Here is a 13706-nt window from a genome sequence, read left to right on the forward strand (position 1 = left end):
GCACTCCCACTGACATCGGGCCCAGGCAGGACCCCAGGGGTCGGGTGAAGAGGCTTCTGACCTGGACGATGACCTCATGCTCTGGCCCGTCTCTCGAGGGGTTGCCATCCCTGAAAGGAGCCGATAGCAGCTGGTGCTGATGGGATGGACACTCCATGATATTGGGCCCTGGAATCAAGGACCAGCTTAGGGACCTGGAGCCCTGTAGGTGCCAGAGGGAAAGACCCCCCTGGGGGTCTAAAGCAGCACCCCCATAAACACACGCTGCTCCCCTGTGGCACTAAAGGAGAGCAGCCAGGCAGCAGGCGGGAGCCCAGGTACAGGTGCACCCTCCCACCTTTGGCTGGCTTCTGGCCCTGGGCATGGGCGACACATCAGCCTGAAGCATTGGCCCTGTCTTCACGCCACAGTTACCCTGGACGCTGACGTTTCAGCCCACAAACTCCATTGCCTGATGACGTTTTCCATCGATATGATGGTGGACTCCAATTCTCAAGTGACCCAAAAGCAGAGTGGCAACCGGCACGTGCAGAGTGTCGGGTGACACTGAACCAGATGGGTCTTCTGGCTTCCTCCCAGAAGAGGAGCTGGGCAGGCAGAGCCGAGGCCCCGCATGACTCCCATGTGTTTCCACCCCGGGGGCATCCTGTGAGGTCTCCTGTTCCCACAAGCACCCCACAGGCAGGTGCTGCCGCTACAGGCCCCAAGGAGAGCTGGGCGCTGCTGGGAGTAGCAGGAGGGTGGGTCCGCAGGCCAGGCCGGGGCAGCAGGAGCTGTTCCGCTGGCAGCCTCCACTCTCCCCTGCACACTGACCTCCTAACCCAGGCTCAACCAGGGTGAGTGAGCTGGGGTCAAGGGTCAGACCCCGTGAAGCTTTGGGACAAAGGAGGGTGTGCCTGGGGCAGACAGGCTCTGTTTCAACCTAACTGGCAAGAAGCCACCGGCTGCTGCTCAGAGGCCCTCCTGAGCTGGGCTCTGCAGCAATGAAGGAGCCCCGGAGGCCACTGGGAAGCACGACCGTGTTTATTTCACAGGTGGGAGATGGGGCGGGGAGATCGCCAATGGGATGTCACCAGAGGAGACGCTGGGAACCCCTCGCAGGGCAACAGGGCAGCTGCAGGGTTTGGTTCTGGGCAGGGTTGGCCAAGGACGGCCATGGCAGAGGGATAAGCAGCAGAGGGGCACCACAGCAGGCAAGGCTAAGTCTTGTCCTTTGGCCGGGACGTGGGGCTGACTTCCGGCTCCTCAGCAGCTCGAGCAGTCGAGGCCCCGCGCTGCCTCTGCTCTACCACACACTCACACTCAGACACACACACCTGGCCACTCGCTCCGTGCACGCACGCATCCATATATTAACTCTGATTTACAAGTGCACCCTAACCAGAGGGCAATTGGAAAGAAGCAAACTCCCCACTCCCAGGAGGACACGGCTGTTCCCTGCCCGGGGGCCAGTGCGGCCTGCAGTGCGGGAGCAGACAGGTCTTCTGGGCTTCTTGTGCGGGCTCCAGGCTGGCTTCTGCGGCCCTCCCGCTGCAGGGAGGTCCTGGCTGCTCCACGGGCCAGGACTGTGGCTTCAGCCTGGCTCCCACCTATGGGGCCCTTCAGCAGGACACAGGCCAGACAGCTGGTCCATGAGCGTTCATAGGAACCTGGCGCCAGAGCTGTAGCCCCAAAGCCACCCTGATGGGATGTTTCGGGGACAACACCTGCCTTGGGGCGTGAGGAGGCATCTGAGCAGAAGCAACCTCAGTGGAAATGGGGTCCGGAGGCTCCTGCCCCCTCGAGGGCGGGTCTCCAATGTGGCTGAGGCTCCATCCCCCCATTTCACTGAGGATGGGGTTGAAATTCAGAAGCTGCTGCAGTGGCAAAGGATGAGAAGAGGAGGGGACCCTGCCAGGCCCAGATGCTGACCCTGGGGTGGGAGATGGTACAGAGGTGTGGACAGTCTTGCCCCTCGGTCCCAGGCCACCTCTGGGGCTGCAGAGGACAGTTCCTGGTTTCCCAGAGAAGCATCGGGGGCTTTTCCAGGGTGTAGGAACCTTAGGGTAGCTGAACGCCACAGGGAACATGGAGTCTTCCTCTGGGGTTCCTGGCTGTCCTGCAGGGGCCTGGGCCCCACCCAGCACCGGTTGGCCCCTGTTGTCTCTCTCCACCATGTGGGCTGGGCCTGAGGACGGACTGGCCCTGTCCTGGGCTGGGCGCCCGGTGGCCCAGCTCCTCTGGCTACTTGATGGAGTTCTTGATCGTCCACCTCTGTCCTGTGCAGCTGCGGAGGATGAGGTCAATGCCGGCCAGGCCCCGGTTCTCCACCTCCAGGCAGCGCCCTGTGCCTTTATTCATGATGGCTCCATTCTGGGGGGCAGAGGGAGTAGGAAGGAAGGGGGGGAAGGTGGAAGGGAGGGAGGGGGAGAGGGAGGGGGAGAGGGAGGGGGAGAGGGAGGGAGGGGGATGGAGGGAGGGAGGGAGAGAGAGTGAGAGGGAAAAGGGAGGGAGGGAAAGGGAGGGAGAGAGGGGGAGGGAGGAAGGGAGAGAGAGTGAGAGTGGGAAAAGGAGGGAGAAGGAGAGAGGGAGGGACGAGGGACTCTTAACCTCCACAGCTCTGGGCAGGCACACCCCATGGGGAACATATTCCACCAATATCCCTCACACAGCAGAGGGGTCACGGGCGCGTCCCCTGCAGACCTTAAGGTCAGAACATAGGTGAGCTCCCCAAGCTCCTGTGGCTGGACATGAGATGAGCATCGGGGTGGCTGAATCGGGAGGAGGAATCTCTTGGGGTATTTGAGGTCTGACTCCCCAGCCTTACTTGGCCGTGGTACTGGGCAGGTCCAGGGGTTCTTCCCACAGTCCCCTCTCTGGGTCCATCAGAATCCCCAGCCTTACCTGGCGTGGGAACCAGGCAGGCTGCTGCCCACAGAAGCCCCCCTGACTCCTCCTGGGACATGCCCTGTGTCCACAAGCCTGGCCAGGGGTGGGAGACCTGGCTCTGGGATGCACTTTGCTGGGGACCTGGGTGCCTGAGTCCAGGTGGCCCTGGTCCTTCCCTCTGTGGCCCGCAGCCTCTGCACTTCCCTGACCATGGTCCTGTTGGTGAAGCCCTCACCTGGATGAAGTTCCAGCGTTTGTAGAGGCTGGTCTTGACCTTGTCGCAGTCCAGGAGCTGGGGCAGCCGGCTCTTGGAGTTATCCACCAGGCAGCGGGTGTCAGGGAGCAGCGTGGTGGTCCCCAGGGCCCCCAGGTGCAGGAAGCCTTCCTTGGTGTAGCGTGCAAGCTGCAGAGAGAGCAGGGGTGGGGGTGGCTTGAGGCTGGAGGGCAAACGTGGCTCTGCAGTGCAGCCCACCTCTGCCTCTGTCCACCCTGCTGTCCTCGCCACCATCTCAGTTCTGACAGGCACCCTATACACCCAACTTGCAGGACAGCCCCATCCAGGAAGTCCTCAGCTTGCTGGGCCTGGGGACAGCACTCCCAGAGTCACGTCCTGATGTGCTTTCTAAGTCCTCAATGTTGCAGGACCAGCTTTCTGTCCAGCCCACAGGGGAGTGGGAATATGAGGAGGGACCAGGGATGTGATTTCTGAAGCTTGGCCCTGCTTCCAGCTGCTGAGTCACCTTGAACAAGACATTCAGCCTTTCTGAGTCCCCATGTCCTCCTCTTTGTAAATTGAGATTCATGAATTCTACCCTGCTGGGAAGGGACCAGAGAGCCAATTCAGTGAAGAAGACACGGATATTAGAATCCACAGGCAGGCATTGGAAGAAATAAAAAGTGAAAACACAAGTGAGATACCACATTTTAAAAAATATTATTCACATTTTGGCAAGTGTTAGCCTAAGATAGGAACTGTCCCCTTTCACAGTAGGGCTAGAGGGAGGGTAATTCCTACAACATTTAAACAGGGTGATTTCTAAATATGTACTTTTTGCTTTTAAAACATTTACCACCTTTGATTCAATAAATCCACTTTTAGAAATCTATTCCAAGAAAATAATTGGAATTGGGAACAAAAGTTTATGTTTGACACTAAGCAGGGGCCTGCTAAACGGCAGCACGATCCTGGGTCTTGCTTTGTGCAAGTTGGTTGCAGAAGTGGCCCTCTTTCTTCTGTCCCCCTTGCCAACACAGCTGTACGGCACCTTCTAGCAGGAAGCGGGTCCTCTCTTCCCGTGACACACCTTGGCCTATGGAGTGCCCCAGAAGCAAGGGTGTGGCCTTTAGCTGTGCTTGCTCCAGGGCCCTTCTCCTGCCCTGGGTGTAGCCCTGGCTGGCTTGCTGCTGGCCCACCCGAGAGCCAAAGTGGAGGAGGCCCCTGGACAGGCAGCCCTCAGCTAGTGTGCCAGCTGAGAAGAGGGGGTGTATGACTGGACCAGGCCCACATCAGCTAAGCCCAGTCCAGATCCCAGAACTATCAGCCGACCTGTGGCCACAGAGGCCACTATTGTTACGCAGCACTAGCCGACCAACCCAGGGATGGTATGCCTGGCACCCCTGACCATGACAGGGCCCATAGGCTGAGGCTTCCCCTGACCTGCCTTTCCTGTCCATGGAACTTTTTAAAAATGCATTCACTCATTTGAGGGGCAGGACCAACTCTAATTAATTTCATTTCTTGCCAGAAGCAAATCACAGAGCAACTGCTGAAAGCATGTTCACAGAAAAGCAGGTTGTCCATGTGGTGAGGATCATCATTGAAAAACTGGAGCCTACTGGAGACAGCATATGGTTGGCTCTTGTTTTTTAATCCAATATGCCAGTCTGTGTCTTTTGATTGATGAGTGTAGGCCATTTACATTCCATGTTATTACTGAGAGATGACTTTTATTCCCTGTCATTTTGATTTATTTCTGGTTTTTAATTTGAATTAGTTTCTCCTTTGATTGACTAGTCTTCTAGTTCAGTTCCTCCCTTTGCCGTTTTCACTTTTATTTTGCAGTTCTTCTTCATGAAATATTTTATTGAGTATGTTTTGTAGTGCAGGCTTTCTAGTTGTGAATTCTTTTAATTTTTGCTTATCATGGGATGTTTTTATTTCAATATTCAATTCTGAAGCTTGATTTTGCTGGCTATAGTACTTTTGGCTGGTCAGAAGCAAAAGTAGGCCCAACTCTCCATCCTGTCAGCTTAGGAATTGAATTCTTCAACAAACCTCCTAAGGCACAAGAAGTAAAATCAAGAATCAATAAATGGGATGGTATCAAACTAAAAAGCTCCTTCAAGCAAAGGAAACAATCAAGAATGTGAAGAGAGAGCCTACAGAATGGGAGAGAATCTTTGCCACCTGAACTTCAGATAGAGCACTAATCTGCAGGATATATAAAGCACTCCAAAACTTAATGTCAAAAGAAAAAAAAAAAAAAAGAAGTAACTCAGTCAATAAATGGGCTAAGGAACTGAATAGACACCTCACAGAAGAAGAAATATGAATGGTCAACACATATGTGAAAAAATGTTCATCATCTCTAGCAATTAGAGAAATGCAACTTAACACTGAGATTTCATCTCACTCCTTCAGAATGGTGATCATTAAGAATACAAGCAACAACAAATATTAGCAAGGATGTGGGGGGAAAGGTTCACCCATACACTGCTGGTGGGACTGCAAATTGGTGCAACCACTATGGAGGAAGTATGGAGATTCCTCCGAAAACTAGGACTAGAACCACCATTTGACCCAGTTATCCCACTTCTTGGTTTATACCCAAAGGACTTAAAATTATCAGACTAGAGTGATGTAGTCACATCAGTGTTTACAGAAGCTCAATTCACAATAGCTAAGCTATGGAGCCAAACTAGGTGCCCTTCAACTGATGAATGGATAAGAAAACGTGGTGTATATGCACATAAAAAAGAATGAAGCTATGGCATTTGCCGGTAAACTGATGGAACTGGAGACTATCATGCTAAGTGAAATAAGCCAATCCCCAAACACCCAAGGCCGAATGTTCTCTCTGATATGCAGATGCTAACCCACCAATAAGCTGGTAGGGAAGAATAGAAGTTCATGGGATTAGACAAAGGGGAATACAGGGGAGGGAGGGGGATGGGAATAGGAAGGACAGAAGAGTGGACTGGAGCCATCTTTCCTGTCCTCACATGAATACATGACCCGTGTAACTCTACAGCATGTCCAGCCACAGGAATGAGAAGTTCTACTCCACGTATGCCTGATATGTGAAAATACACTCTACTGTCGTGTATATCTAAAAAGAAGAAATAAAACAATAAATGAAAAACCCTGAAGCCACATCCCCACAGTTGGACTCTGAGGGCATGTTGCCAGGAGTCCTCAAACCCAGCTCAGCCACGAGCTTCTGGGAGCAGAAGGACGGGCTGTGTTCTCACTGAGAGGATGCAGCACAGGCTGGTGATGGTGAGGACCCGGGGGAGGCCAGCACAGCTCTGTGCTCTCCTAACCCCACGTGCCAGGTGGCTGGCAGTCATTAACGGCAGACGTTGAAGATGCACCCAGAGTCATTCCCAGCACCACACAGGGAGTGGTGATGTGACACTCAGGACTCAGTGAGAGAGGTGTTATTATTGTCCCCACTTTCTAGTCAAGGAAACTGAGGCATGAACATATTTGGTCACCTGGCTGAGTCCTGGTCTCTCCCTGTGGCTCCCTGGAGACCCAGTGGCCCCTGGTCCAGCAGCTGACCAGCAAGAGGGAGGCCTCATCCCAGGTTGCTGGAGGACCCTCGCCTCTTCAGAGAGCCTGGGTGCTGTTGCCCAAGAGTGGCTGAGAAGGCAGCTCTGCTTGGGGACATGAGTGAGCCTTCTCTGGTGGAGAAGATTCTCATCTCCTGGGGAAAGTGACTCACAAACCCTTGGCTCTGATCCCCCAAAGGGAGCCTGCCTGCTCCCCTTGAACAAGTGACAGGGAGTCTATTAAGTGCCCTTGAGAGAGAAGCGGTGAATGTGTGCTCTACACCCAAATTAGTTCCAAATCAGAGTCATTGTCCCAGGCAAAATGGTGAGAAAATCACAAGCCCACCCTCCCCTCCCTAAACAACATCCCCTGCATATATCTAAATTCACCAAATGCAAAGTGATGAATGACAGCAAGCTGCCTTTACGTTCACGGGGAAGATAGACACAGCTGCTTATTGAAATTATGAATCAATCTATTATCCAGCAGCAAATGAGCAAAGCCAGGAACATTAATTAGCGGAGCGTATCTGTGACCCAGATGTTTAAAGAGCGGAGCTGAATGCCGCAGGGAGCTAGAGGTTCTCCTACCTGAGGTCCATTAGGGCATGAAACAGCGAGACCAGCTGCTAGGCCCTGCAGAGGCCATGCAACCGCCCCAAGCCCATATGGGCATCAGAGTGGACAGGCAGGAATGGGGGCCCTGGTGGCATTTCCTTCTGGGAGAAGACACAGAGCCCTGGGCCATCTACACTGACAGGCCAGCGCCTGGCTGCTTCCACGAGGAAGCTGGGAGAAGGACAATGCTCTGAAGGACGATGGAGGCCAAGTCAGGCCAACAGACCTCAGGTCCGCTTTTCCTCCACAAGGCAGGAGTGGCAAGCCAGGACCCACTGCAACCAGACCCTACTCTGCCCTGGTGCTGGGTCAGGAGCTTTCACGGTGCCATCTGCAGACTCTGGCTCCCTCAGAAGGACATCGGCCCTGTCCTCTGCACCCCTAGCAGACCTTCCTGCCTCTGAGACTGTACCCTGCTGTTCCCCTGCCTGGTGACCCTGCTTACTGGACTTCCTCTATTACTGGACTTCCTCTAGAACATGGGCGTCAACTCTCCAGGGCCTCAGAACCGCTCTCTTGGGCAATGCCTTTCTTCTCTTCCTCTCGTGGCCCCTGGCCCTCTTCTCTCCAGTTCTCGGAGCCGCATGGATCCGTGAGCTTCAGTGTCCCTTCCAAGTCGTGCCTCACCTCTTGGTCCACTTTGTTTATCCACCTACCAGTGACAGGCATTTGGGGTCCTTCCACTGTGGGGCTATTGTGAATCTTGCTACTATGGACACTCACACCTGACGTTTTATGAGCATATATTTTCAGGTCTCTTTGTTAGAATAGGAATAGAACTGCTCACTGTTGGGTCATATGGTAACTTTGTTTCAAAGACTCTTTTCCAAAGCAGCGGCATGACGCATGACGCAGACTCCCATCGTCAATGAACCAGGGTACCAATTTCTCCACATCCTGCCAATCCTGCTGTCTGCGTTTGGGATGGCAGCCGTCCCAGTGCTTTCCTACAGTGGCTGTTATGGTTTTGACGTGCATCTCTAACGATAAATGATGCGAGCATCTTTCCATGTGCCTATTGGCCATTTTGTATCTGCTTTGGGAAAAATGTCTGTTCAGATCTTCTGCTTGTTTTATCTTATTGACATGGGTTCTCACTAAGTTGCCCAGCCTGGCCTTGAACCCACAATTCTCCTCAACTTCCCAAGTGGTTGGGGTCACGGGTTCCTGATATTGCGCCCATCTATCTTTGGTCCATTTTTTTTTTAATTCTTTATTTTTCCTTTTACTGTTGCGCTGTGAGAATTCTTTTCCTAATCTAGATGCCAGACCTTTTTCACATCTATGATTTACAAACATATCCCTCCATTGGGTGGAATGTGGTCTTCACTTTCTTGATAGCATCCTTTAAGGTACAGAAGTTCCTAATTTTGATGAAGTCCGATTTCTCTGTTTTTTTTTTTTTTTTTCTTTGGTTGCTTACACTTTTGATGTCAGATCTAAGAAACTATTGCCAGATCTAGGTCATGAAGACTTACCCCTCTACGTTTTTGAGACTTTTTATCCTGTTAGCTCTTGAGTTTGGGTTTTTGATCCATCTGAGGCCCTTTTCTACTGGTGTAAGGGAAGGGTCCACATGCATCCTTTTTCATGTGGCTACCTGGCTGTCCCAGCACCGTTTGTTGAAAAGACTATTCTTTCCCTATTGAAGTGTCTTGCCACCTTGTCAAAAATCAATCGGCTGTAAATGAGAGGATTTATTCCTGGGCTCTCAGGGCTATCCCATTGATCTCGAGTCTCTCTTTTTGCCTGTAGTACAAGGACTTGATTATTACAGCTTTGTAGTAAGTTTTAGAACTGGGATGTGTGAATCTTCCTCCGGCTCATTCCTTTCTCAGTAGGGTTCTGGCTGTCCTTGATCTCTCCCATTTTCATATAAATCTTAGAATCGGCTTTTCCATGTCTACGGAGGAAAGGGAGTTGGAGTTCTGATCAGGATTGTGCAAGATCTGTAGGTCAGTGGCAGCGTTGCCACCGAGAGAGTCAAGCCGCTGTTCACAGAGAGCTTTGCCCTTAGGTTTCTGGTATCTTCCACGATGCTTTGTGGTTTGCGGTGCCCAAGTCTCGCACTGCTCTGGTTGGACTCCTCCCAAGCTGTTTACCTTCTTTGTTGCGTTGTGAATGCACAGTGCGCACAGGGTTAGGTGGTGGGCTGGCCTTCCAGGAGTCCCAGACCCTGCTCCCAATGCCCTCTCTCTGTACCTTGCAGTCATAGCCAAGCGGCTGTCTGCAGAGTCAGCACCTCCCTAGGTAATGGGGGCAGGGGAGGCACAGGCTCCCCTACTGGGCTCTGTTGGGAGCCACAGGGTTCCCCCATCTAGGCTCATGAGGGCCTGGGACTTGCCGACCCAGGTGTACACCAGCACCCCCATCTCTGCCCAGGCTCCACTCCTCATCCCCAGGTACTGTCTTCCTCTCCTGCTGCCCCCCCCCCGCCCCTCCAAGATGCTTCTTCTGAGACCTCCATGTGTGACAGGTCTGACCTGAGCTGCCACAGAGCCGTCCTCACTGGTGGGGCTCTGCCTCCCCACCTCCTGCTCTGTTCACACCAGCAGCCTGCAGGGTCCACTCAAAGCCTCCCCTGCCCCAGCCTCACTGCCCGCTCTGCCCACTGCAGGAAGGGTGAGCTTTTGCCAGGGCGGCCACCACAGGCCCTGCTCTCCTTCTTAGGCTTAACAGATGACTGACACTTCTCACAAACAGGCCACCCTAGCCTCCCTGTGGGGAGGATCCCTGGCCTGCCCCACTCCATGTCACAGGGTCCTAAATACTGCCACCCTGATGGGATCTCTTAACTCACATGATTTTGCACTTCATGTCATTTTTGCTGTTGCTGCTGTTTTTAGGATAGCTTAGAACAGCAGTAGCCAATGCACTGTCACACGGCCTGGGGACGGCAAAGCAAATTCTGTGTAAATCCCTTCTGAATTGATGGGATTATTCTAAGTGGGGCTGTTGGGCCCAGGAGGAGAGATGAATGTCACAATCCACGACCCCAATGCACTAGGGAAAAAACCTCTGCGTTCAAAGACAATTAGTTCTCATTTAGGGGGAAAAAGAAAGTTCTCTTTGAGCTGATCTAAGACATGCACAACTATTAACCCACATTCGACCCCTTGGAGGGAGAACTAAAATACGCAGGTAGAGCCAGATAAACAGAAGCCAGGCGGGTAATTGTGAAGGACTCCAGAACCCAGGGCTATGCAGTAGGCTGTCACAGGAACAAGACTTCAACAGCGTCACTGTGAAGGGTCTCCCCTGTCTTCACAGGACCTACCTTCACAATGGAAGACCACTCTCAGAGAGAAGCACAGCTTGCTCACCTGCAAGGTGAGACGTAAGAGACGTGGCCCTTGACTGTCCCACAGACCCTTGTCCAGGCGTTGACACCTGGTGCCTCAACAGCCCACTGAGCAGCTCCTGAACAGGGTGTGAAACCCTGTTGTGTTGAAATAGCTCTTGATCTACAAAAAATCGACAGCAGAGAGGACCTGTCGCCCTTCGCCAGCCTGTCCTGAGGTGGCCTTATGTAACCACAGCAGGACCACCAGAGACAGGAGATGAGCATCAGGGCAGCTCTGTCTGAGAGGCAGGACTTCCCAGGAGTCCCTGCCCAGGACCCCAGCCTCTCCCCAAGGCTCTGTGGACCAGACCCTGTGACCCAGCCACCACGTCACTGCCCTGCTATACATCCTGGTTTGCCACGATGCAAACCCTCTCGATGATCACCCAGCAGATACCACCTCTCCAAAGAGAAACCAGGCTTCTGTGAACGGGGGTCCTGGGAATGAGGCTCCTGTGAGGTTTCAGGCCTATACCGTGATCCCCCTGCTACGGTATGAGCACCTCCCTGCAGGGGCTTCTCCCCCTCCCACGCTTCAGAAGCAGCAACAGGATTTCCTTATTAATTCAGTGATATGCAAACAGCCTACAAATCAACACTTTTCTTTTGGGAAAAAAAAAAAAAGGAAAGCTGAAAGCAAGAGTCTCAGTAATGAAAAGAATTGTTTGGGGTGGAAGGATTGCAGATGGTTTAAATTTTTATTTTCCAAACTCTGTGTGCTGCTGTGCCTTAGAGTCAGGAAGAAGAAAGATGAGCAGCGGGTTTCACTCACTGGGCTGGTGGAAGTGACGTCCCTGGGTAAGCAGGAGGGCGCCGCTGGCCAAGTGGGAACCCCTCCCTTCACCGTCCCTAGCTCCTTACCCAAGTCCACCCCCAGCACAACACGGCATCTGCAGAGCAGTCAGCTAAACTTCTAAGGAGAAATGAAACTTCTAGCTGCCATCCTCCCTGGGAAGCCATGTATGACCACAGGTCACCTTCCTGGAAAGAGCTCCTCAATCCATTCTGGCAAAGCAGATACCAGCAGTGTCCCTTCATGACCTTGAGTCCTCCTAGGGTAAAGTCTAAACCCACCCTGCCCCATGATTCCGGATGCCACTTAGGAATCAGCTCTCCCATCCCTGTGTGGACCATGACAGCCACTTGCCAGGGGATCAGAAGGGGGACCAGGGGTGGAGACACCAAAGGCAAAGAGCAGATGGCAGGGAAGGGGGCAAGGGTGCCCCAGGCCTCGGGAAAGCCTGCGTCTCTGCTTGGCATCAGGTGTGCCCACACGGGGGGAGCTGATTACTTCAGGGGGTAAAATCAGGAACCCCAGGAACCTTTGAGAGAAGATGAGTCACAGCGACAGCAGAAAAAGCTCCTCACAGTCCCAGCACCTGCAGAGAGGCAGAGTGAGCTTACAGGTGTTGTCCTGGAGGGCGGGAGGCTCTGAGCGAAGGGAGCCTCCCTGGCGTGCATTTCAGACGTGCTGAGCGCAAGTTCTTTTCTCCCCTCTGCTTGGCCTCAAATCTCATGTGTGCAGCACGATTTCTCAGCAGGAACAACACCTGCCCTGGGTCCCCCAGTCCCGGTTCCCACAGGTCTACGGTTTCCCAGGAGCCCGAGTCCCACAGACAGGAAGGGACTAGTGGATTGGCCTCTTGTCAAGAGGGAGGTGTGCAGGCTGCTTTCTGGGGCAAACCTTTCCCTGGGTGCCGACTCCAGCGGACTCTCAGGGTGCTGCCCCCGAACACTTCACTTACAGGATGCATTTGGAAGCTATGAGGCTGCTAGATGTCATTCTTCTGTGTTGCCTTCCACATGCTAATGGCTCAGAGAAGCCCTGCCACCCCAGCAGGGCATGAGTGCCTTACTGGCACAATGCATCACAGTGACAAGGTGTTTGGATGATGTATCGCTTAAAAGATGAAGCCATCGGAGAATGAGCCCAAGATCAGATTAAATTTAATTATGGGGTCAAAGCATTCACATCTGTCGTCCTGGTGATGAATTAACTGAGGGAAAGGATGTCAGGCCCTGGGAACAGAGGAAGAGGGAGACGTACCAATGGGGCCCGCAGAGGAGAGGGCACTGTGCCTGCCCCAGCCTGCCCCTTCGAAAGCCCCCAGGACGGAGCCTGCAGCCACCCTCAGAGCCTCAAGGCCACACACACCTGGGCACATCATGCCGTAGCTCCTGGCTGTTCCAAAGCCTGCTCATGAGCTCCCCAGGGCACGTCACCCAGAGCCCTTTCTGGGTCACACCTCTATCATGGCACCGGCTCTTGGAAGCTGCCATCCCCGGCTCAATGAGGAAGCTGTGTCAGCATCTGCTGGGACATCTCCAGTGTGCACGCGTGAGTTCAGAGGTGACTCCCGTGAACACCCCACTTCAGTGGGTCCTCTACTGGCTATGTGTAATGCATGGGGTTCAGGGGACCTGAGATGACGGAACTGCTCCGTGTCTGAGGTGAATCACCTGACTGCATGGTCTCTTGCAGTACTAAAGCTGCATGGTGGTGTGTCCTGCACCTACTCTGGTGGCAGAGACAGGAGGGTCACTTCAGCCCAGTAGCTTGAGGTCAGTCTGGGCAACACAGCAAGACCCCCCTCTCAAAAAAATGGCCTAAGTTTACATTATACAGAGTACATTTTATTTTAAAAAAATTTAAAACCTTGGAGACTGAGGCAGGAGAATCCCTAGTTCAAAGCTAGCCTCAGCAACTTAGCGAGACCCTGTGTTAAAATAAAAAAAATTTAAAAAGGGCTAGGGATGTGGCTCAGTGGTTAAGCACCCCTGGGTTTGATCCCTGGTATCAAATAAATAAATAAAAATAAAAACCCAGTTGTATAAAAACTGAGGTAGTGTTATAAATCTTTTAAAGATTAAGCTGGGACACCAGGCATAGACTGGACATGCCCCAGACCAGCAGAGACAGAGCCACTCCCTCTGACGTCTAACCCAGACCTGTCCTCAGTAGACTTGTGGCCAGCAGCAGGTGGCTGTGAAGGCAAAGTCCTGGGAGATGCTGGATAGGACCTCAGGGCCTGGTTTCAGCTGTCTGAGACTGCAGTCGAGAGCCATGTGTGTGACGAGTTCCCAGGTGGCTCGGAGTCTGTGG

At 53.1% G+C, this 13706-nt stretch overlaps 1 protein-coding gene across 1 annotated transcript in view; it reads right to left on the bottom strand.

The window, feature by feature from the left end:
* Nucleotides 1-1005: 1005 nt before the first annotated feature.
* The window catches only part of Galnt17 (polypeptide N-acetylgalactosaminyltransferase 17), a 351033-nt gene continuing 338332 nt past the window's right edge, over nucleotides 1006-13706 (bottom strand). Inside the window, exons 10-11 of the mRNA XM_076839996.2 lie at nucleotides 3104-3271; nucleotides 1006-2352 (exon numbers count right to left, since the gene is read on the bottom strand). Coding sequence (XP_076696111.1) covers nucleotides 2224-2352; nucleotides 3104-3271 — 297 coding nt within the window. The 3' untranslated portion in view covers nucleotides 1006-2223. The remainder of the gene's footprint in view (nucleotides 2353-3103; nucleotides 3272-13706) is intronic.

This window comes from Callospermophilus lateralis, chromosome 19 (genome assembly GCF_048772815.1).
Source record: "Callospermophilus lateralis isolate mCalLat2 chromosome 19, mCalLat2.hap1, whole genome shotgun sequence".
Classification (NCBI taxonomy): Eukaryota; Metazoa; Chordata; class Mammalia; order Rodentia; family Sciuridae; genus Callospermophilus; species Callospermophilus lateralis.